The following is a 25197-nucleotide window of genomic DNA, read 5'->3' as shown; positions in this document are numbered from 1 at the left end:
TGCAAAAATGTCCAGCATCATACTTGATCATCATTACAGTGACTTCTTGTTAAATCAATGGTATATACTCAAAAATGAGAATTAATATGCTGCATCCAAACCCAGATAACACAACCACTGGCTATGAGGGGCCCAAAAAACCCGAGTGCAAGATAGGTTGAGTATATAAAACTAGATTAAAGGACATTTTGGGAGTGCAAAAAGCTCCATTGTAACCCTATACAGAGGAAAATTACCAGTCTAGACAAGAACACACACGCAGCTATCAATTTCCCCTTCTTTTATACGAGTCCCCTTCAAACAGCATTTCAATTCTCTTTCTTGCTATATTTGGTTGACTATAACCTCCTCTGAATGACTTAAAACCTTTTTCATCTGAAATACTTTTTTCTTTTTCTTTTTTGGCTCATATAAAGAACGAAACCCTTTTTTTCAATCTTTGGATGAGGAATTTGACACGTGCCACAAGTCAACATAATCATCACTCATTTCGGATGGAACAATACTTGTCCCACAATGTTTGAGATTTTCCTATCTCACTCATGAGGTTCTTGAACTTATGGCTGCAATCTCCTCCACTGCCAAATGAAAATAAATAGGTGAATAAAGATTGAGGAAACTGTGGGAGTCTCTGTGCGGAATATACAGATGTCATAGCTCAAATAGTGCAATGAGAACAACCTCTATTCATTTAAAGTTATGCATACTGGTGAAAAACATAGCCAGTAGAGGTTAGTTTTATCAATTTTAGGATTGCCTCTTTATACAGCACAAAACACGTTAATTTCATTTAAACCAAAAAGAGCCTAAAAGCATTCTAGTAAATAAAGCAACTAGCAAAATAACCCAAACCAGAAGTTCATGCTGTTCAATTGTCAACTGAACCTCAAGCCGCTAAAATTTTCCAAAGTTCAGTGCAAGTAGCCTCATAACCAACTGTTGGACTTAAATAAATAGGATTTTTTTCAATGGCTTGGACATTCATCCACTGCATACTGAAGCAAATCTATATAAACTATGATTTAAAATAAAACACATTGAAAATTGCAATTTCCCAAAATTTAACAGACCATATTTCACTTTTAGATACATTTTCATATAGGAGATATGCATCCAAAACGTCTAGTGCAGGTCACTACTATGCAAGAGTATCCAAACACTATCAGATTGATGGTAAAAAGGGGCTAATTTTATCCATGAATCAGATTGTATACAAGCTTTTCTGTAAGCTTTAAATTACTCAACAAGATTAGTTTATCAAATTTCAGGAGAAGAGAAACAATAGCAATTTGCTTTTGCAAAATTTACATGAAAGAGTTTAAAAACCTCACCTTATGCGATTCAGGGATGCAATTGCTCGAAGAGCACTACGGATCATGTCTTCATTACGATCCACTTCTTGCTTGACAGCATCTTGCTTTGGCCTAAAATTTATAGTTTTCTGGAGAGGATCCACCAACGAGTCTAATACTGAAAACAAAATAATTTAATACAAGAAACAAAGATTTGACAACATGAAGTAAAACTGAATGATAAACTAACCTGCCAAGACAGCAGAAGGACACTTATCTGCAAGTTTTGACAGAATTAAATGGCAAGGCATTTTAACATCATAATGATCTGGGGAAAACCAAAATCTAAAATTAGTCTGTAAGTTTTTGGCACTCAATATCTGCCAAAGCAATTATTCCTCAAGTAAAAAGCCATCAACTAACAGTAAAGTACTTTCCCATATTTCATCTGACATTCTCTACAGACTAAGAAACCAAAACAAACAAATAAAAAGCCTCCTTAAATAGAAAAAATGAGTAGTAGTTGTTACACATTTCCTTGCTACAAATTTGGGGGAAGGATGGAGAAGTAATTAAGCATTCCATTAGTCAGGTATCAAAAGAAAATACAAGAAAGCAACCAATACATTATTCCATGAAAGAAAAGCAGTAGTTTTCAAACATTATTCACAAATAGGAGAACATGAGAAAAAAGCAAGTAACTCACCATCCAGACCAGATCTAAGGTATGGAACGATGAAAGATGAAGGGTTCACTTGATCAAGACAACTGTCTAACAATGTGTCCACACATTCAAATGCTGCTTTCCTCAGCTCAAGCCCATCATCCACTATGTGCTTGAAAGGACCAAGATCAACTGTTCTTATCAATTCTTTCTGCAACAGAAATGCATATCAGAATATGTGAGAGTCAAAACTAAATAATGATCAAAGAATAATTAAAGAAAAAATTAAAATGGTAACGGAGATAGAAATTGAATAATACACTTAGGTTCCACAGAAGCTTTTTATGGGAATTAATCATATTTAAGCATCAATTTTTTACCAAAAAACAAAAGGAGAACTCTGGGACATTTTAAAAGAGTGAACAAATGAAAGAACCTTTTCACGTGAACGTATATAATCATATTTAAGCTTGAACATATATAATCACTATAAATAAACATTTTGGTTTCGTAATCAAATAAAGTAGGCTACATAAAGCTTGACTTTTAACAAGGGAAAGTCGATAAGTTATCATCAGGAGCTCGATATCTAAATTAAAAACGTATGTTTTATTTACTTTTTTTATCAGCAAAAATGTTTACTTTATCTTTATAACACCCTAAATAAATATGTTATTTCTCTTCTCTTCTTTCCAGCTTCAGTCTTTCAATTGAGGTTAATTGTAAAATTATTCCCTTTACTAAGAAAAAAATGAAGAACCTAAACACCACCTTCTCCAGCAATTGGGATTGGGTAAGAAAAGGAGATTGTGGGGTTCAAGAGACAGCCTATTAGACTTTTGGCATAGTACAACCTTTACGAAACTTACTACAAAGCAGTATCAGTTGTCTATGTGGCACCCGTTGGGAAATGAAGGTTTTTATGTTCTGATGACGTGATGAAGATTCACGGATACTTTTGGTGGGACAAATGTTCTTGGAGAGAAGGGAAGATATTATAAGGAGCTGGATTTTCTTCAAGTTGTAAGATTTAATATCATTTTTGGATTTAGATTTTAGACTATGTTATACTTTAGGGGTTAAAAGGCATATTTTTAAGGGGTAATTACAAGTCAGTCCTGTGGACCGGACTAATTTATCAACGAGTCCTACTCCAACTTTCCATGATAAACTTGTCACTATAAAAATATTTATTAAAACAAAAGGAGGAAAAAATCAACTACTTATACGTCCCACTCATCATATTTCAATACAAACCAACACAAATAACAAAAAACTCAGAGACAAAAGTCAAAATGTCCCAACCATATATCATTTTGATAAATTTCTCAGTATCATTACAAATACGAAATGATCATTCCAAAAACACAAAATACATTCCAAAAAATCTCAAAATTTTCTCATTATCAAAACGAGGGGCAAACACGTTGATAAATAAATAAATAAATAAAAAATCACTCAGAGGACTTATGAGTAAATAAGTCCAAACAATATGACCTGCTGGTAATTATCCATATTTTTTTTTAAAATGGTTTCTTAGTTTTGAGGTAACCTCCTCAAAAGGTGGCTGCATATAAGCCAGTCATCTTTGGCTGCTCATATAGGCCAATCATCTTTGATTGGCCTATATGTGAGCCACTTGTGAGTAAAGTGCCTAGTACAGCCTATTGGCACTTTCTTGTGTAGTTGCAGCCTTGCAGGTAGGCCACTTTCATGCGATTGTTATTGAATGGCTGAATGTATGCAACTTATCGCCTCGCTAGTCATTTGTAGTTTTTTTTTTAAAAAAAGAAAATTTTGAAGCACTTCACCATTTGTGCAACTAGCAAGTCTATATATAAAGGACGAACTCCCTTGCAAGGAGGTTTTTGGATAATAAAACCCCAGAATTGGTACTTTCTTGGATACTTATCTCAAATCTCTAGGGCTTTGTTTGGAGTACAATAGCTTGTAGAATTCAAGCATGTCTTGGTAAAAATCACATCCATCAGCCCTAAAACTACATTTTGCATAATGTTGGCCTTGATCCATGTTTCATTGCAGTTGACCTTTGATTCTTCACGTTGAAACCTCCACTGACTACATTATCCGGAACCTAAAAAGAGAAAGGAAAAAGTACAAGGATTCACAAGGGAAATGGACGGAATTCTTTGATTAACCAAGTGATCAGTTTCTGGATTTACAGATACAAGCTGCTAGAAGTCTTTGGATACAAACAATTTTGTAGGTTTAAGAGTTCAATTAAAGACCAGGAGGTATGCTTATCCAAAAAATTGAAGTCCAAGGGTAACAGGAAAGGAATAACAATGAAAGACTTGATTGGGTAATATTTTGGAACAAAAATTCAATTTAGAGGCATGGTATAGAATCACGAGAAAGGCGACTTGGTTTCTTTATGAAGAGAAGATTGAGAGAGAGAGAGAGAGAAAGAGAGAGAGAGGGAGAAGATATCACAATAAAGGCAACCTGGAGCTCCTAAACTGTTTGAATAAGAATTTTTGGCCTTGTCAAGAACGTGCCAAAACATTCCTAGATAGTATTTGGAGAAATAAAAATAAAAAACAAAACAAAACATTCCCAGATAGTATTTAGTCTCTTTTCCAATGACATAATATAGGAAACTTAACTGCCAAATGGCGCCATGCAATCTGGAGTCATCAATTAATAGATGTTAAAATGTTCCATTTTACAGCAATTAGTACGTAGGTTAGATACGTTTTATCATTAGTATTCAGCATTGAAAAAGCTGTTAGTGCTATACCAATGTAACAATAACAAGATAAAATATAAACCAATGAGCAAGTACAATCTATATTGCATCAGATTTTGCAATGCATCCATGTGCTTTGTATACAATCATGTATGTCATTCCATAAGGAAATCTGATTCATAGCGAACATCATAGATCTGCATCAAAGCAAAGTCACCTTTTAAGGAAACAAAGCTAACAGACAAAGGATTAGTTACCTTGACAATAGTTTGATCATAAAGAAGTGGCAATAATTCAGGAAGAAGGCCCTTAATGAGATTTGGTTTATTGTGAGCTGCTGTACTTAGAGCCAAGACAGCTGCACGCCTAACATGCTGCATAATCATCACAAAAATAAATAAATAGAAAGTTTAACAAAATGATAACAAGTTAAAAAATAAAGAATCCATGGTAGACACCAAATCACCCCACCAGTATCCACATAACCACCATATATATTGCATATTAAATAATAATAATAATAATAATAAGAAAGTAAAATTGAACAATGTAGCAATTTGGAAACAATGTTTCTTAAATTTCAAAATTACCCGGTCATGATCCTTAATAAGTGTCAAAAATGATGAGATCTCAGGGTATATAATCTCATCTATTTTCTCCGGCCGCTCAACTATTGAATATTTTACAGCAATTACAACTGTTGCTCTAGTGAATGCAGCCTGACTGTTTGTACGATCCTGCAAGGTTATAATATAAGCAAGCATTACCCTAACATATCCTCTTAAATGCAAAGGGAACATGCAAAAAGCCATATTGCCTTTGGCACACTATACCTTTAGTGCAGGAATAAGTTTTGCAGGTTCAATAAGTGCAATTTTACCCAGACACTCGGCAACCACATTACGGACACCCTCTTCCTCACTTTCACAGTGGTTGAAAAGCAAATTGAGTATCTTCTCAACACTAGAATCTTGAAACTCAGCTTTATCCACAGACTGCCTCACTATAACCTGCAAAAGTGTGGACATGTTCATCACAGGAGGGAGAATGTTGAAGCTAATATTGATTCGGAAGATAAAATTGAACTCTGAAAGGATCTTTTAGTTGAATGAACATACCTCTTTCAATGAATGAAGCAGTAGATATTGCTTCTTTTGCTGGTTATCAATTTGGTCCAAAATAAATGGTAAATACTTCGACAGGTTACCAACAGCAATATTTCCAAGAGCATAAGATGCAGCAGACTTGATCTCTTCAAAAGGAGATTGGAAAGACTCAATAACAATATTCTCTATATGTGCATGTGAGCTTAGATCTTTTCTTCTCCCGATCTCTCCCAAACATAGCAATGCAAGGTGTTGCTTAGCCTAAAACAAAAAATTAGAGTTACAAAAAGCACTGTTGTGAAGAAGGTAGGAAAGCAGCAAAAACCAGAAAAGTTGGGAATAAATAAATATATATATAATCTGTTTACTAAATAGAGGAATCAAATCTTATTTTATTTATTAAGGAAAAAAGTAACTCTGAAGAAAGAAAAAAAAATTAATGACGAGAGCTATAGTAACTAGTACCATGTACATTGGCATATATAACAAAATAATTTTCATCAGAGAATGTATTTGGAAATAAACATACAAAAATCAAGATATAGCACATCAAATTAACTTCTCATTCCTATGCCTGCTGACAAGATATGTCAAATGATCAAGAAAGCAATAGCTGGAACATAAATAAGGACCATTAAAGGCTTTGAGGCAAAAGATGTAGCTACGGTCATAAAACACAAGAAAAATACGCAATGTAGAAGCAATTTTCCAACTGAAAATTGTAATCAATCTTAGTAGTTCCAGCTCTGGTTAGAATACTTGGTTGTGTTTAACAGTTTTTAAAAACAGATTTCTATTCGTAGAGTAAGGAGGGAGGGACCCAAAAGATTTTGTTTGGTTTTCAGGACAGCAGAACATTTTTTTCTGTTGTGTTTACATGAGCACTAAAATGACCAAAAACTCTGCACTCTCAAAAAGTTCAGAAAAAAATGTGGCTGAGAACTGTTTTCTGACAACTATGCCAAACAGCCTCCGCGTATCAATACACAAAAGTCACCTAACCATTTCTAGAAGTACCCAACCTAACAATTTTGTCAAAATTTCAATAGGATAGACAAGTGAAATGTTGAAATATACACTGATACAGACCAAAACATATTGATAGAACTAAATTTGCACTTGCGCCACCAAACATAACTCAGATCTAAGAACCACAGTCATTGCCTTCTTTGTTGTATGCAACGCATGGCAAGATCCTTGCTATTGATAATTTGGTTAAGAGGCAAATGCATGTTAATTGGCTTATGAGAAAAAGGTCAGTCATCCTCTCATCCACTGTAATGTGGAGTAGGACTTTTGGCCATTTCTTCTCTTTGGCCATGTTTGGTTTGTATTTGTGAAACAATTTAAAAAAATAATTTTCTAGGAAGAGTTCGCAAAATTTGAAAATTTGTTCGGTTGTATGTTTTGAAAATGGTTTTGGGAGTAGAGAGAAGTGATTTCAGATTTTTTTTCAAAAATTTTCAACAAAACCAAATGTTGAATTTTTTTCTCAAAAATTCTCTCTCAAGAGAATTTTGGAGCCCAGTGGGGTGTGCCTATTTTGATAATTGAGAGTAAATTTGTGTCAGTTTTGTTTAGTTGGTTCTTGGAGCTGATCAATCCGTCCTTAACCCAATTTTTGAATTTATAGACCTATGAATAGCTTTTTGGTGTATAGATGATATCCTTTGGTGTACGGGGTTGCAACTCCTTGGTGCTACTATCATGGTTATTAAAATCACGATTTGGATCGCAAGATTGTACGATCCTACATTGCTCAAACAATCCAGATCGTTGTAGGATCGATGTTATAACAGCATCGCAAGTAGGATAGTATGGGATCGTGCAAGATCGTATAGGATCGTAGATTTTGTGATTTTTCACCTTATTTTTAATATGTATCATTCTAATTTGTATTTTTAACCTTTTTTTTAATAGAAAGTAGGATCTTACGATCCTTGATCTGATCCACGAGACCCTCTCACCGATCCTACCTAGGATCCCAATTTAACAACCTTGGCTACTATTGATAATATTTCTTAATACATAACCCAAAAAAAAAGGTATCCACACAGCATCTCCCTTTTTAGTTTGGAGTATAACTACTGATGAGATTTGCTCAAAATCCATGACATAAGCAACACATGAAGTATACCAAACATCAAGAACACACGAAGCTCCAAATCAAATTGATGTAAGGATTAGTCAGTAGCTAATATCAGTAATACAATTTCCCTCAATAAAATAAATTTACACATGTACTAACCATGTGACGAAGTAAACTTGCTAGTTTTATAGCAACCTCGTATACACAACAAAGCAAATGACAAACAGCTGATTTAGTGACAAAAAGTGATTCAAAATAAAACCTTACCGAATTGGTACTGCTATCATCTTTCAGGATGTCTGTAAGCATTTTTACTGTAGGCGAACATTTCTGATCACCAGCAGCAAGGCAAAGAACCGCTACACATTGAGCTATGGAAAACAATGCCTGTTTTGCAACACCTCCAGACTGGGGAGATGGTTTAGCAGTTGAAAGAAGAGAGTCTAGCAAAGCATCAAAACTTGTGTTTGCCGAATAAACCAAGGCAGCAAAAAATCTTTGGAGAGCCTGCAGTACCCAAAAGAAGAGGTTTCATATGAAGCAAACCTAGACCAAACATCAGAATCCAATAAAAGGCCAAAGTAGTACCGAAAGGGCTTGCCCCTGGAGCAATGAGCTTCTTATTAATGTCAGTGCTTGAGGAAGCACTTTATTTCTAACAGTCAAACCAACGTTTGGGATTGACCTCTTGTCAGCCATCAAGGTGCGGCCGAGTTCCAGGGCTAGAGCTGTCATGTGCAAGTCTGTATCACTGATGTGCATAAAAAATATAAGAGTAGAGTTAGCATTCAGAACATATTTTAGAAAGCATAAGTAAATCATAATACAGCAAACTATGAGACGATTCAAAACAATACAGAAATAGGTTAGTGAAGAAATGACTACATAAGGAAACATAGCAAAAAAACGACTGTAAGGGAAACCTTATCAGAGTCGAAAGCTCCACAATAATGACTTCATAAGCAGCTGAACCAATTTTATCACCATAAGCAACAATTAGAGAATTCAACGTTCCCAATGTTGCCTGTCTCAATGCCCGATTAGCCTGTTCTCAACAAGAAGCAAGAAAATCAGAAACTTGCTCCTTTAATATGAAAGAAGATAAATAATTCTCTTGATGAATAACAATATTATAAGAATAAAATAATAATGCTCATACCTTCCGTAAGAATGCAGTTAACTCCGCAATAACATGCTCTAGAACGCATGAAAGGTCTATCCGCAATGAAGAAGCAGCAATAACAGCAAAAGCCTGGTATCAAACATCTGGATTTAGCAGTCTTACACAATTATATACACTATATATCAAATACTCAATGAAAAGGCTCAGTTTATATCAACAAAGATGAAATCCATGGATCTGCATAGCAGGAAAAAGTTAAAATTACAGAAAAACACGTACGTTATAACTTAATCAACAAAATGGAACATTGGCTAAGTCAAATCTGTTTATCATACCAACTTTAAAAATAAAAAAAATGAGGGGGGGTTGGGGATTCATAATAAAATTATTCTTATGTTTACCAAATGTCAAAGTAAAAATTCAAAGTCCAGCTTTTATCAAGAAAAGATACAGTTGTTATCAACCCCCACTTTGTAGAATCCAACTTGACCTACCAGGCTCCCAACCAGTAAGAAGGCAACCAAGAAGTATGATTTTCGGAGGTGCAGCGGTGAAAATCATAAAGTAGCCAAAAGCATATATATTTATATATAATACTTTTTGCCTACAAGTAAAGACAGTAATTGACTATAATTTTAATTTTTTTATTTTATTCATTTATTTTCTACTAGTAATTAACTTATTGTGCTTGCCAACAAGTACAATATTCCACCAACTCTCACCCGCCAAATCCATCTCAAGGTAGATGCAGAAGGAACAAAACTAACCAAAATTCTTTTTCACTCTACAATATAAAAGACTAAGAAAAATTCTTCATGACAAACAGACATCAAAGAGAAGAAACAAACTTGTACTCTGACAAATCTGGAGCACCATAAAAGATTTGTAAGTTTGCAATTAGCTCATCACAGCAATAAATTATTTATAAACATCATTCCTGTTTCATGAAATCATTAATTATGTTTCAGAGCATCTGCGGAACATTTCTACCTACCCACAAGAACACCACAGCAATTTTTAGCTTCAAGTAGGACTAAAAATTCTAATATGTGCTCTCAAGACAGATAAAAGATGCAATAATATAGGTATTATCCTTGAGATAAACAATACATGAAGGAAAAGAACCCACTTCAGTTATTAAAGTAAATCAAATGTCACGACTTTAATGAGGTAAATTATCAGTCCACTTGGAACATTCTGACACAAGACTTCAATTAAGTAGAGAAAATGCATTCCCAAAATAGACTCCCAACTGTAAGACCTTTGAGACCAACCTTCACAGCTGTAAGTCTGGTAATTTCATTACCCATCCGATCAACAAGAACAGGAAGGCATGCCGGTAGTTCTGCTCTGAGGTTATCACCAAATGTTGAAACTACAAGTCCCATGCAAGAAATTGCACACTCCTTAACCTCCTGCAGAAGATGAAGTGTAAGACAGTACAATTGCATGTTGCACAAGGTAACAATTTTACAAGGAACTCAGCCAACCTGATCTTGATCTTGATTCGTCAAGCGTGACATGATGGCATTATATATCGGATGAACATATGGCTTAAAATCAAAACAATAACCCTAAGCAACAAATCCATTAGTGCCTCGGAAAATGGTCTGATAATATCTCCCAAGTTTTAAAAGAAAGTAAAAGCAATCTCACTTCAATATTTGGCCGTACAACACGAACAAGTTCCCCACATACTCTTAACGCTTCAGCTGTAACTTTGTAATAGCGCTCACCAACAGCAGATAAGACAGGAGAAGAAAGAGCCTGAACAAACATTAGTTATAAACAATAATTACAGAATTAGCAATATGTAGTCAGGTTTTACAAATGGAAATTATATTAGGATGAAGATAAATCATATAAATCAATGAAGCTAAACTGATGTAAAGCTTATTAAAATGAAAGAAATAAATTGGGCTTATTAGGGATGTTTATTGAAGTTGAAAGATAATCCAGACAAGGATTTATTTGGGGATTCAAATCTTTCAAATATACATAGAATTTGTAATTTAAATTTACAAAACCTTCTTGTGCAAAGTTTCTTTATTTTTAAAAATTTTCTATTTCTTTTGTACAAAACCTTAAAAGAACTTTTTTCAAGAATTACTGCTTTGATCCCATTTGACAATTATTTTTTCTCTTGGACTGATTTGGCATCAGCTTTATGTAGAGACTTCCTTTCCCAAAACTTCAAGTGGTGCTATGTCCTGGTTGATGAAACTAAAAGTTGAGTGCTAAAAATTTTAGTACAGATTACAGAATTACTACGGCTGAAATATTTAACAACCAAATTTTTAGAGTAGAAAATTTTGAAGATTTATTTTCAGTTAAGATTATAATTTCGGCTATAAAGCACTGACACTTCAAAACAAGTGCCACCGTGTCGTACACATGGACACTTCGGGGACACGAGGACACTTTGGGGACATATATGGTACACACCACATGGCGTGTCCCTTATTTAATTAAACTATTTTCAGGAGACAACTTCAGGGACACACAGGGACATGCCAATTTGTCTTTTCCCCCATTTTATTTAATACTTTTGATGAATGTTGAATGTTGAATAAATGTTGAATATTTATTATTTTTTTATATTTAAATACTTAATAGATCATCCATAAAAAAAGATATAAACAGTAACTGTTAATTTAAAAATATTAACTAAAAAATGCTTTTTTTTAAATAAAAAAAAAATAGAATTAGAGTTAGTTTTTGTTAATATTGATTGTTTTGGGATGTAATGTTAATCTAGATAGCAAATAAAAATATATGAAAACATATTTTGTTGTTGTGTCCATGTTGTGTCTGTGTCCCCATTTTTTTGAAATCGTCGTGTCCCGTATCCACATCTGTGTTCATGTCTACATCCATATCCGTGTCCGTGCTCTTAGAATTTCAAAGACTACCGTCCATTCAGTATATTTAGCATTCAGTGAAATGTAAGGTTTTCTCTCACCATAACCTAAAACCCATCGTCAATTTCAGATCTAAGCCATAGGTGACTATTACGTTACCAAATACACTCAATCACAAAATCACTAAGGTATCGTTAGGCAGAACTTTTGAAAGTCCTTCCAAGCTATTTAAGTCCTTTTGAATTTCTTTGTTCCACTTGGTGAAAGTAATCAAAAGGCATTCCATCCAAAGTCACAGCTGTAGAAAGTCGGTTTCAAAAAAGCCACTCAAGTTGGCTTCCAAATCCACTTCTCGCGAAGTCAACCAGTCCCTCAAGTGATATTCTCTTCATTTTTTATTATATCCTCATTGTTTCAAATAAATTGCTCATAATACTCCCTATTTTATTATATTTACAAGTCCTAACATATAAATGTGTACGTTATTTGTGACACAACAATATATCTAAGAGTGGGAATTTCAACACTACAAGATAACACAACTCAAACCGTACATGAAGTTAACACATTATAGTTAACCATTTTTTGCATGAATATTAAACTGGTCAGGTTAATGTTGAACCTGCATAACATGAAGTTAACAAGGATAACTTGTTTAATAAAGAATTAGTAACACAATTTAACATTATTTCCACTAAGGAGTGTGATGACATTTTTTAATCCCTTGTGTCATTCCATCCAGCTGACTCAAAAAAGTACGCAAAACAGAATTTTAAAACTAATATAATTTTTTTTTAATTTAAATTTAAGACTATATATTTTTGTCTACTATTTTAGAATCAATCTAGTAAAAAAAATATAGGGAAAATTAATGTAACTTTTCTTGAAGTTTGGAGAAAACACATCAAGTCCTACAAGTTTGACATAATTACACACAACTTCCTTAGGGTTTTAATTAATGTATTTAGTCCTCTTTTCGTAAATAATTAGTTAGTTGTATGGACGGGAAAATGATTATCTCTTTTATACTAAAATGTATATTTTACCCTTGTTTATCTTTGTGTGTACAAACCATCTGTGTTGGTTCCGGTCTCTTTAGCCTTGCTAAACCGGAGGTCGGTGTAATTATGCCAAATATACGGGGCTTATTGTTAAAAGGGAGGTCGGTGTAATGATAATGAACAATATTGTTAATTGAAGTTATTTGGTACGTCTAAAATGTTGCCACCAAACATAACTCTATATAAACACTTCTTGATTTTGCAGGACTTTCATATAAGTATTCACCAACATCCTTTTTCTAAGTCACGATAAAAGTCATATTTTAAGAGTCCCATCTTTCAGGAAGGACTTGTAACTAAGAGAAGCTACACTAAACAGGTCCTAAATACACTCAGTTTTAAGCACTTCATTACGTAATCCAACAGGAGTGTGTTTTTTTAAGGGGTTTTACTTACGCAACTCATGTAGAAATTTACAAGGTATATAAAAAATACTCTGCACATAAAAAAGACTAGGGCAAATTGAGAATACACTTGAAGAGTCCAGTTAATTAGAACATCATATTCTCCATCTTTTTTGTTACTACCACTATTGCTTGATTAAAAGCTGTCCAACTTCCCCAGGAGATGTTCCAACAATACAGCAACCTTTAGTCCTCAGTACTCATCAGTTACTGCCATATTTCAACAAGACATTGTTCTTCTCTTAATATCTTCTCAAACCAATCATAGATAGGGTCTTCTAAGATAAACCTATCAAATAAGTGATTGTAGACAGCATTTTCCAAAAGTTATATGGGTCATTGGATTGCTGCCCCTTCAAGGCTTACAAAAGAAAGGGAAAAACCAAAGAGTTCAAAATTGCCATGTAGGCCCTACGCCAAAGGTAAACACAAATAAACACAACCATTGAGGTCACTTGGAAAGAGGCACTCTCTTTTTACAAGACACTAGAAGGAGGCATTCTCAGTTCCCAAACAAGAATACATGCTATATCCACATGCAACTACCATGTAAACAACCAAGCAATTTATTTCAAAAGCTTCCACAGCTTTGATCAGCTTCTGATCATCAATAAAGGCCATCGACTATTGTCAGTCCTATCAAAGTGGGTAGTTGGGAGAGTTGGACTAGGTACAGAATACTCAAACCAACATTTCACGCTTGACATTCTTGAGTCTTTATCAGTTCACAAAGCAATGGCCCCCAGTCTCCATTCATTATTCTGCTGAAATTTCTAGCTGGGCAGATGCACTCGTTCGTACTATCGAGCGACGCTCGATGCTTACCCAAAATATGCATTTAAAGGCTCTAGATTACATTTGTAATCACCACTTTACAATAAAAAATGAAAAAAACATATAAATATCTAGCAATGTCCTTGGATATAGGAATTACCAAAATTCAACACTCAAGAAGACAGTTAACTGCACCCAATACACATACCCAAGTCCAACACTTCCATACATGCATTTATCCTGCCTTAGAAAACTACCAATCAATGGAGAACAAGTTTAACAATGTTACCTTAATATAAGGGTGGAAAACAGAAGGCGAATGGGAAGCTAATACTAGTCTTGTAAATACAAGAGCCTCAATCTTCAAATTTGAGGTAGCAGATTTGTCCTAGAAAACATAACAGGAAAAAAAGAAGGGGGAAACCCATAGCATTAGTATATGCACGAACAAAAAAGTGCATTATATACATAGAAGAAAAATTTCATACAGGTTAATATTAACATCACTAAAGAATTTTACTCACACATAATGCTTTTTCAATTCCAGGAATGAGAGATCCAATATGATCTGCAAGGCAATCAGGCAAGACAACAACAAGTTCTTTCAAAACTGAAAATGCACCAACCTGCAGACGAAGAAGACATCACAAATTGTGGAAATGTCAAAGTCAAATATCAGCAGCACCATAACATATGAGCATATTCGTACCTTTGTCTTAATAGATTTCTCACGCAACTGCTTCGTGATAGATCTAACAATCTTGGGTACTTCTTGTTTCAATAACCATCTTGGACTGCGTAAGATACCAATAATTTAGTGTTACTTCCTACTAATCAATAGTGAAACGGATGAAGCAGCTATCAGAAAACAAATTGACTCAAACAATAAACAAGCAAGTGCATTCAATTATTTCATCTATGTAAAATAAAGCCTTTTAATAGTCAGAGAAATTAAAAAACATTCAAAATAATAAACCATGCATCAGTATGAAGCTAAACAACATCTTCTACATTTCTAACCAGCTGAAGGATTTTCTATGCATGCACGATTGTATGCACTAGTTTTCATGGAATTAAATTAACTTATAGACAAGAAACAAATTGCAGAACTTTTTTATCCTATGTACAAACTCTTTCAATGAAATTGTACATGGTCATCCACCACATCAGATATCAACCAGATTAGTTGTCCAGCATCATCAATACCCTCACCCTAAACACCATCGCAAACATGGCAGCCATCAAGTACCTAATCAATGAGTTCCACCCTGGAATTAACAACAAGAGCAGATACTACCTGTCCCAAATTGTTTGTCTGGCATGGAAAACGAGAACTTAAAAATAATGTATTCTAGTGTCAAAATTTTCAATTTTTTTTCACAAATTAAAAGGACTTAAAGAGATCTTTTAATTGGTGAAAAAAATTTAAAAATTTTGGTACGAGAATACATTATTTTTAAGTTCTCATTTTTTTGTGCAGCACAAACAATTTGGAACTGAGGGAGTAATATTGTTGGGTTTAATAATGGTTAAGTAACAGTGACAATAAGTTTATAACATCTGTCTGATGAAACCCAGTTGATGTGGAGATAGGTATTTTCTTTTCTTCTTCTTTTTTTAGGTTTTATTTTAGGATGTTTCAGAATATTCTAAGGTTCTCTCTCTCTCTATATACACACACACACATAATCTTCTCCAGCATAATCGTTCTCTCCTCTCATTTGGTTCCTTTCACCCTGTCTTTTGGTTGTTTCTTCCATCCCTCATTTCTTTCCCCCTTTTGTCTTCTCACTTTTTCTCATCTAACTATTTTGCCTCTTCACTTGTCTCCTCTTCCTCTCCTATTTCTCTGCCCGTCCCTACTTTCTCTCGACTTCTTTGTATTCCCTTCAAATTGTTCAACTTTTCATTCCCCTTCTCTCCATGTGTTCTTGTTAGCAAAGAGCACTGGAGGAAGTTGCAGCAACCTATGCAAGAAGCATCAACAATTACACAAAGGTGTTTTGGACATGTTTTGGACATCAAAAAATAGCAGACACCCCTAAACACAGGTTACACACTTTATGGATGCGTCTAATTCAAAAAAATATTTCACAATTTTAGACACTCGACAGAAGAAAAAAAAGAAAAAAAAAATTAACTGTGTTGGACTTTTGAATGACATATTTCAGAAACTTTTGAAAATAAGTTATGTAGCACAAACAGTTAAACACACAATAATAAGAGCCCTGTCTAACACTCCTCGGAAACAAGATCAACACAATCAATTTTTGCTCAACACTTTCTTCTTTATTTGAAGAGAATATGATGTTGCATACATGAGCACCACTAGACACCAGTGCAGCATCCAATGGACAGTTCTTAGCATAAGACAAGAATATAATCGAAGAGAGAGAATATAATTGTAAAGACAAAAATTAGAGTAATAGTAGTATACAATACAATAATTATAGCACATGGCTTCTGTTCAGTTACTGGACATATGAATCTTGAAAATTTAACAGAAGTTATTTGTACTTATAGTTAATAAACTTATAAATAAATTGCATCCTTTCTGTGGTTTTGTCCTACTCTTTACAATTTGCAGGGTCAGTTTTACATGTCCATGTCTGTGCCGCTTATCTAAAAGGGGTAATGTTTCTAAAACAAACCAGTAATTCTAGGACATCTCAGTACAATTAGACCATATTTTCCACTGTGGAAGTCCTGTAAAATTTACAATAATGAATCTAGGTTATTTTACATTTCGAATCCCCTCATTTTTTAACAGTATATAAAACAGTCATAATGTGAGATGATGATGATGATGATGAAGATGATGAAAGAAGTAGAAGGAAGAAAGAATTTAACAAGATCTAGAAATTAAGAAACATAAACCAAAAAAATCTTGCCTCGTTTCATTTATATCTATCTGGCCTTTTGTGACATTTCCCGTCTGGCGAAGTAACTCGATGAATGTATTGAACACATCCATCTGCAGCACCAAAATTGAAAAGGGAGAAATTATGAAAATGCAACAAAACGACCATGAAACTATCTAAGATGTAAACATAAAAGTATCGTTTTAGCCTTACCTTAACGTTTTCTTCCCTTTCTTTAAACCTATCTATCAACTTTGGACAGGCCTGTACAATTACAAATTTGTTGTGATAAGTAAATCCACATTTTCTAATTGAATTTATTCATCAACATACATGGAAGAAGCTGAAAATAGCAACTGAAAACAATTCTGCTTTTGACTTCTGTTTAACAAAATTTCAAAATCTCACTCCCAATTCAAAAACACATTTTGGTGACATTAATGATTTCAACTCAAGACAGACATACTGTACATAATATCCAAACAGAGACCAATAAGTGCAGAAAATAAAATCAAAGGCTGCAGAGAATACAAGGCTCAATAACACTTGCAAATATATACCTCATCATAAAGCTTTGAAAGCAACTCAGGACGGGAAACAATCAATGCATCTAAGCATTTAGCAGCAGCTCTTCTAACTTTCCAGCTGATATCCTCATCATCTGTATATTCATTTGCACTCTCACTACAAGGTCATCAAGTATTCAGATATAAGTGAGAACTATATCAAGTATTTAGGTATTGGTGAGATCTATATCATGCACATAATTCATTCTCAGCATGCTATGACAAATAAGGGAACAACCACATACTCATCTTCCTCCTCCTCATGACTCTCATCATCAGTATCTTCCTCCATGTTATCAGTGAAATTAGGATCATAACTAAGATATTCTAGGGTAAGATGAAGAATTGCGTCACAGTACGAAGATATATCCCTGGGACACCTGAGTAGAAAGCTCTCCAGTGCCTGCAATCCAAATAAGCACATGTACCAGTTGGAAGATTGAAACAAAAGGGAATATAACAAGATGAATCAAAAGAAATAATTCACACAAGCAATACCTGAAAACCATACTCACGAAGCTCCTCATCATTCTCTGATGCACTCGTGCAATAGTTAATCAGTACAGGAACAGTATCTCCAAGATGGGGACCAAAACGATATCCAACAGCACGGCTAAGACACAACAATCCCATGGCTTGTTAAACATAATGGTTTCTCAACAAAGACCAAATATAAAAAATATATAAATAAACAAACATCAAAAGGAAAGAAAGGAGAGGGGAGTGATAGTGGAGCTCAAATGTTTCGTCTCCACACATACAGTCAAACGACCATACAGATGCAGCATGAAAAGTACATGATCTACAGGGATGCCTATTCAATAAAACAGTCCAACAAGAACCTCATCTTCATATTCAATCACTGAGAGAGAGAGAGAGAGAGAGAGAGAGAGAGAGAGAGAGAGAGAGACTTAAACCATCAAATAGAATTTTAAAAAATTACCTCAGAGCCCCAATCATCTGAATGTTTGTACGGGTCATTTCAGGTTTTGTTCCCTTATTTTTCAACAGCCGAACAACTTCAACTGTTGCTTTTGCCAACAAATCATCCGATAAGCTAGAGGCCAGAGATGCTGAAGGGAGACGAAAAGCATTAGTAAAATTTCTGTATTCACAAATGTCCCAAAAAATTTATCCCAGAATTTAGACGAAGTGTTCCCCCACCCACAACTCCCCTCCTCTCTCCTTGCAAAATAATACCATTCAACAAGTTTGGTTACACTCGAACTCCATATCCTTAGCCTTACCAATACATGAAACAGTCTTCTTTCTGACACTAGCTTGGTTGGAACTCAACAGGGGCAATAATGCACCTAATATCAGCTCATGGTCTGATGCCATCAGATTCCCATATTTATGAAGAATATCGCACAAAATATCAAGGCATTCGCACTTTATCTCTGTACTCATTCCCTGTTAAAAAAAAAAAGTACAACTTCAAGGGCTGTTCTTGCTCTTTCAATATAATGAAGCGATTATCCCCAGCCAGAGTGCATTTACAAAAAGATGTGCTTCATATACCTACAGAGCTTCTTAGGCTTTGAAAAATTATATTTCATGATAGTCCTCACACGGAACCCAAAGTAAAGCAAAATAAATTATATTTTTGGCTTCATTTCCACTTCCATAAATCGTTTGCACCTCTTTTTTAAAATAATAATCTAAATGATATTTCCAGATGTTTCACTGCCTAAATGTAAATCCATTGGTTTACGCATTAACCAGAGTTAGTGACAAACTTACCACAGCCTCAAGTTCTTTTTGTTTTAAAGTTTTATCATAATAAACATCTTCATATCAAAGGACTCCAAGGTTTCCATCTGTCTACAACAATTTCTAGAATACTACAATTTGCCACTTCTAACCCGTTTTCTTCCTTATATAATTCATTTAACTCACCCCTATAGTGAACTCTCAGACAGATACAAAAAAGTATGATTAACTAATACATCATATGCAAGATCGATATATGGATCAATAGCATGGCACTACAAAATTGCCTCCCACTACATCAATTCTTTTTACCATGTCCGGTGCACAGAACACTACTTCATCTTATTGTCTATTTGAAGACTCCAGAGTTGGGTACAATGACAACTTTCTCCATTTCAGAAAATGCCCCCTTTCCATTTTTCATCGTATATCTAGGGAGGCATACTTTGATTAAAATAATTTCAGTTTAGAGCCAAAAGAGTAGCTGAGCAGCCTATGCTACCAAAAAATGCTAATACATAACCTAGCAATTTAAGTTTAAGAATACACATTAAAAACGTGGTAAACCTTCATTTCAAAATGGTGAATTTTTAGTGATCCAAAATGATTCCCAAAGTTTCTCCTATTTATTTCCATAACGTTTTCCTTGAACGAACAAAAAAACAAAAATATTAACTAAAATGTAAAAGATGGTGTAGTTTTTGCAGAACAAAATGTACAAAGAAAAAAAAAGGTCATAATGCTCCAAAAAATGTATTTTTACATTACAAATTTGAAAAGTAACAAACTATGTTTTATTCAATATTTAATGCTTGAAAGGACTTTGTCCTCACGTTTAGAAATACATTATATTCTCAAAATGTAATCCATACAAGCATACTTTTATCATACCACAATTTATGGCATGTCATGTAAATGTCATGTACCACGTTTCCGTTCCTACTTCCACACACTGAAACGAACTGTGTTCTAGATAACATAGACCAGCTAATCCTAATTCATGCACAAACTTTTTCTATAACAGCTAGGCTGTAGGTGTTCCATTCCTCCTGTGAGATTATAAGTCATCCATATCAGTCAGTCCCACACAGAAAACATAAAACAGGTCCATTTGACTGCTCAACTGTGTCTACTTATCATGCATATTGACTTTCTATCAGAACAAATAATATCTACTATCATCTTGATAGAGGAAAGAAAATGTATTGCAAACCTAGCTCACTTCATTTCTGAATTCCACCAAGCTTTCCATTAAACTATAGTTTTTAAGAACTCACCAGGCCAGTTACTCCTTTTATCAATTGTGGAGAGATGGAAACAAGAATAGATTGTGCAACAGATGAGCTAGGGACTTCAGAAATAATTGTCTTCAAAGCAATGCTTGCAATGTCACGATGTTGATCTTTCCCATTAAGCAATTTATCACAAAGCTTATTAGTCATCTCCACAACTTGTTGCTCACGGACTTTCTTCACCAATGGAGCAAGACTGAAATGCCATGATAAGTCAAACAATTACAATTCAAGAAAAGAGTTGCTATTTCAGACAACTTCCCGTTAGTAAGATAATTTTCTTTGAACAAGCAAAGCCCTTGTTGCATTAGGTAAAAAAAAAATCATAAACAGAAGCAATCATAAAATAAAACTACAAATGCATTTGACAAGAGGCTTGTCCAGATTATTAACAAGTAGAACAACTTGATGAAGATTAAGGAACTAAAATACTACTAAAGACAGGAACAAAAATGGCAAGATACACAAGAAAAATAACCAACATCCTAGGTGAACCGAGTATTTAAGATCCCATCTTCAATATTCAAATTGTTTCTAACAACAAAATATATATATATATATATAACATTTCAATCCCAAACTGAACCACAAAAAACAACCCATTAAAAAAATCAAAATAGAACTACCTGTCCTATAGGCTATATATAATTGTAAACCTGTACTCTTACACCATATTACTTTATGAAGTATCAAGATTATCAAGACTCCTTCACTATACTAACTGGTAAAACAACAATTGGTGAGGAAGAGGAGTGGCGGCTTTGTGGAAGAACTGAAAGAAGAAATGGTAGTCCAACTACTTGTGGTGGAAGTGGAGGAAGAGATGACCTGGACAGTGTGGCCCAATGTCATCAACCTCATAGATGATGGAGGTATATCAGCTTCTGGAGACGACCATCAATTTGGCCTAGATATCAGCTGACTAGGTCTCTCGAAATCTATATATATTTGCGAGGGAATTATAAAGAAAACTAGACCCAAAAATTACAAATATTTAGAATGTGGACCTTATCCATTAAAGTTCAAAAACTAATGGACCTTATCAATTAAAAGTCATTGGAGTGTCCTTCTCCCATAAGAAAATTATGGTGAGGAACTTTTACCAAAACCCCCTTTATTATATAATTTCCCCAATGAATTCATTGTCCATGGTCAAATGTTTGGACAAGTGTCTCCGCCGGAAAGATGTTCAACCCAAACAAACATGCATGCCATATTCAAAGTTAGCACGAGCTATTTGGTGTCCCCAATAGAAATGAGAATAGTTTTATCTCTGTAGACTCTAAAAAACTTAAAAATTGCCAAAGAAAGATCCCATCCCTACCCATTCTCGTTACAAGATGTAATCTTAGCTTACAAGAAAGAATAACATGAATAGACAGCATCTAATATAGTTTATTCCAAAAACAATGCCAGCAGATAAAAATACATTGACATATATATGCTGAAATTAACATGTGCAGATTGCCTGCTGCCCTTTTACTTCGCCAGGAAACAAATTTATGTTTATTGATACTAGTAATTGTAGAAAGCAATAAAACATGTGTGTTTTGTGTGTATATAATCTTCCCAATCCCAAACCATTATCAGGGAAACAATTCCAACAAAAAAATAATAATATGTTTCAACAATGCTATTAAAGCCTTCCTACAAAAAATGGTGGTTGTAGGAGAGCTATCAATGAATCTATAAAATCTATAAAGAGAAAAAGGTAGCAAGAGCAAGAATACTATGGCCCATGAAAGAAGTTGCGTAATCAATGGTCAGTTAAGAAAGGGAGATACAAAGAAGGAAAAGGACCAAACCATTTTACAGCTAATCCAGATACATCACCAGCTGCATCATCCAATTGCTGTAGGACAATATTTGACAACTTCATCTCAAGATCGGCATCAAGTTTAAATCCCTCTTTGTTCAACTCATTTAGCAAATCAGAAGTAGCCATATATCTGTAATCCTTATCCTTGCCAGTCATCTGGACAATAAAATTGGACTAAGTCGAGATATAATAGCAAGCACCCTTCCCACTGAAGAACAGAAAAAGACATACACCAGCGTAAAAGTTTTTTTTTTTTTTTTGGTGTGTGTGTGTGTGTGTTGGAAAAGGGGGAGGTTGGTTTTACATAACTTGATCATGAAAACAAAATCCCACTTTATATCATACCTTTTCCAATATACCAGTTATAGCTAAATTGGCCATCTTGGGGAAACCGTATGAAAAATGCTTCTTCCACAGAATTTACCGAATGAAAATGCTATGTTGAATTAATGCCTGGACAAAAAAAGGATCATAAAAGGAAATCCAGTCATCAGTAAAAGACAATTTGTAAAAATTTTCCAAACAAGCAATGCAATAAACGTGAAAGACAAACTTATTATGAAGACAAGAGGAGAGAGAAAGAGTTATTAGCAACACCCAAAAGGATAAGGCTCAATCAATGAAGCACGGACACGCCAAGGACACGGGACAAGCCAGGACATAGCGGACACGTACGGGAAACGCCAGCTAGCGTGTCCCTTTATTTAATTAATTTGTTTTTCGGGGACATGCCACTAGTCTTTTCCCCCTCTTCTGTAATGCTTTTGATGGATGTCAAATGTTGAATATTTATTACTTTTTTGGCTTGTTTATGGATGATCTATTAATTATTTAAATATAATGATTTTTTTTTTTAAATTAGTATTAGTTTTTGTTAATTTTGATTTTTGTGGATGCAATATTAATCTACATAACAAATAAAAATATATAAAAATCTATTGTCATGTCCTATACATGTTTGTGCTCATATTTTTGAAATCACATCTTGTGTCCGTGTTCTTAGTGCTCAAGCATACAACACTAGAAATAGAAAGACAAGGTCATATACATAGATACAAAAGGCTTTAGTTGGAACAACTGGGTGAAATAACAGTTGGTATCTGCCTCCATACAGATGGCCTAAGCCTAGCTCGAGTTAAGCTGAATTTGATGATTGAAATGGACAATTATGGTGAGAAAAGGGAAGGTTTCGTATAATAATTTATAATACAACATTGGTACTTGACCAAGGCCTTTGGCCTAATAGTTGTGTAGCTCCACTTTGTGGTTTGTGGTTTCGGGTTCAAATCCTATGGAGCGGAGTTTGACACAAGGTTACCTCCTTTCCCAACTAACAAGGTTACCTCATTTCCCAACTAACATATAACCCCTATTAATGTATACCGCGTGACAAAAAAAAATAATAATAATAACAAATAGACACTTAATGTGTAAGGGGCTCGCCTCTTTTAAGGTGAATTCTTTTTGGTCAATAAATTTTTAATCATCAAAAAGTTTTCAAGACCTCAATAATGTACTGGTTTATGTTACTAATTTCAATCATACAAAGTCTGAATTTCCAGAACCTCTACATTCCCATTTAATAATGCTTCACCTGATGGGCTTAACATGACTAGTATGAGATCAACACTATCTGAGGTGGGTATAACAAAGAACATTACTTAGAGCATCCACAGTGGGCTGCCAAATGACCTGCCATTGCCTTGGCAAGAGTTGGCAAAAACAAACAGACTAAAAACAACAACAACAACAATAATCAAGCAATTTCAAACAGATTTCAAGCAATTTGAATCAAATTTTAAGCAATTCACCATCATCAAATAAATACCTGGACTTGAAGAGGTGTGATGGATTTCAGACGATATCAGTAATCTCAAGCTTCGTCTTGTTCATCTGGTTGCTTCGTCTTAGGGTTTGTGTGTGGTTTAGGGGTTTCGGCTTCATCTGCTTCAGAGATCCAAAGGGTTTAGGTTTTAGAGAGAGATAAAACAGAGGGAAGAGAGAGGGAGGGACGATCGGTGGAGAGAGAGAGCAAAGATGGAAGATGAGAGAAAGAGAGAGAGAGAGAGTGAGGAGAAGGATCCGAAATGGAGAGAGAATCGAAATTAGGGTTTAAGGTTTGAGGATTGTGGCCCTCTCTACATGCTTGATACCGCCACATTCCTCCGTATCTCACCCTATTTTATTTTATTATATCAAAAAAAACTATTTACCCAAAGGTGAAAAAAAATTATAATTATAATCATAATTATTCAGTCCGTTTGGTTTCAATTTTTTGTATTTAGTTTTTAAAAAATTAATTTTTTTTTATTTTTTCATATTTTTATTTTTAGTAAATATTTTCTAAATTTTAAGTAATTTTTTTTTATTTTTTTAGATGTACCTTATTTATATGGATCTAAATAGTAAAATATTTTTTAAAATTAATAAATACATAAAAATACGAAAAATATACTAAACTTTGTATTTTTTGATATTTTAATGTATTTTTTAAAGATTTTTTTCACGAATATAATACTTTTTAAGTGTATTTATGTTAGGTGTACCTAAAAATTAAAAAAATTGCTTAAAATATTAAAAAAATTCATTGAAAATATTAAAATACGAAAAATAAAAAAGTAAAACTTTTAAAAAATTATTTTCTGAAAATCAAAAACCAAACAAAGATTAATATTTATCATCATTTTTTAAAACAAATTTTCTAATCCCATTGATCAGAAATTTCCTTTTATTTTATCCATAATCTAAGTCATTTATTTTATAAATTTTATAAAGTAATAAAGAAATGTCTATGTGAAAAAATAATTTTATCAGATATCGATAAATGAATGAATAAATCACTTTTATTTTATAAAATAAGTA

At 34.0% G+C, this 25197-nt stretch overlaps 1 protein-coding gene across 1 annotated transcript; it reads right to left on the bottom strand.

The window, feature by feature from the left end:
* LOC114257957 (cullin-associated and neddylation dissociated) lies at nucleotides 1-24551 on the bottom strand. The gene is made up of 29 exons (XM_028197783.2): nucleotides 24164-24551; nucleotides 22681-22788; nucleotides 22322-22491; nucleotides 20502-20712; nucleotides 18759-18924; nucleotides 18455-18584; nucleotides 18010-18124; nucleotides 17757-17914; nucleotides 17506-17629; nucleotides 17159-17209; nucleotides 16976-17058; nucleotides 14794-14878; nucleotides 14609-14710; nucleotides 14374-14472; nucleotides 10641-10751; nucleotides 10475-10558; nucleotides 10259-10399; nucleotides 9021-9113; nucleotides 8785-8906; nucleotides 8450-8612; nucleotides 8129-8368; nucleotides 5785-6033; nucleotides 5500-5676; nucleotides 5257-5403; nucleotides 4924-5040; nucleotides 1999-2167; nucleotides 1543-1620; nucleotides 1332-1470; nucleotides 1-578 (listed from the first exon to the last, which is right to left on the bottom strand). Exons 2-29 carry the CDS (start codon nucleotides 22714-22716, stop codon nucleotides 482-484), a joined length of 3657 nt encoding a protein of 1218 aa, XP_028053584.1. The 5' UTR covers nucleotides 22717-22788; nucleotides 24164-24551; the 3' UTR covers nucleotides 1-481.
* Between the last annotated feature and the right edge of the window lie 646 nt (nucleotides 24552-25197).

Source organism: Camellia sinensis, chromosome 5 (assembly GCF_055761805.1).
Source record: "Camellia sinensis isolate YWXY chromosome 5, ASM5576180v1, whole genome shotgun sequence".
NCBI classification, from domain to species: domain Eukaryota; kingdom Viridiplantae; phylum Streptophyta; class Magnoliopsida; order Ericales; family Theaceae; genus Camellia; species Camellia sinensis.
Note: the sequence above shows the minus strand (reverse complement) of the source record. Positions and strands in the feature narration are given on the sequence as shown.

Excerpts from the sequence above, each read along its gene's own strand:
- LOC114257957 (XM_028197783.2), bottom strand. The coding sequence starts at position 22,716 with ATGGCCAATTTAGCTATAACTGGTATATTGGAAAAG. Across the intron at positions 18,925-20,501 it reads TAAAAGGAGTAACTGGCCTG|GGAATGAGTACAGAGATAAA; the intron begins GTGAGTTCTTAA and ends TTTTTTTAACAG. Across the intron at positions 17,915-18,009 it reads TTCGTGAGTATGGTTTTCAG|GCACTGGAGAGCTTTCTACT; the intron begins GTATTGCTTGTG and ends TTTGGATTGCAG.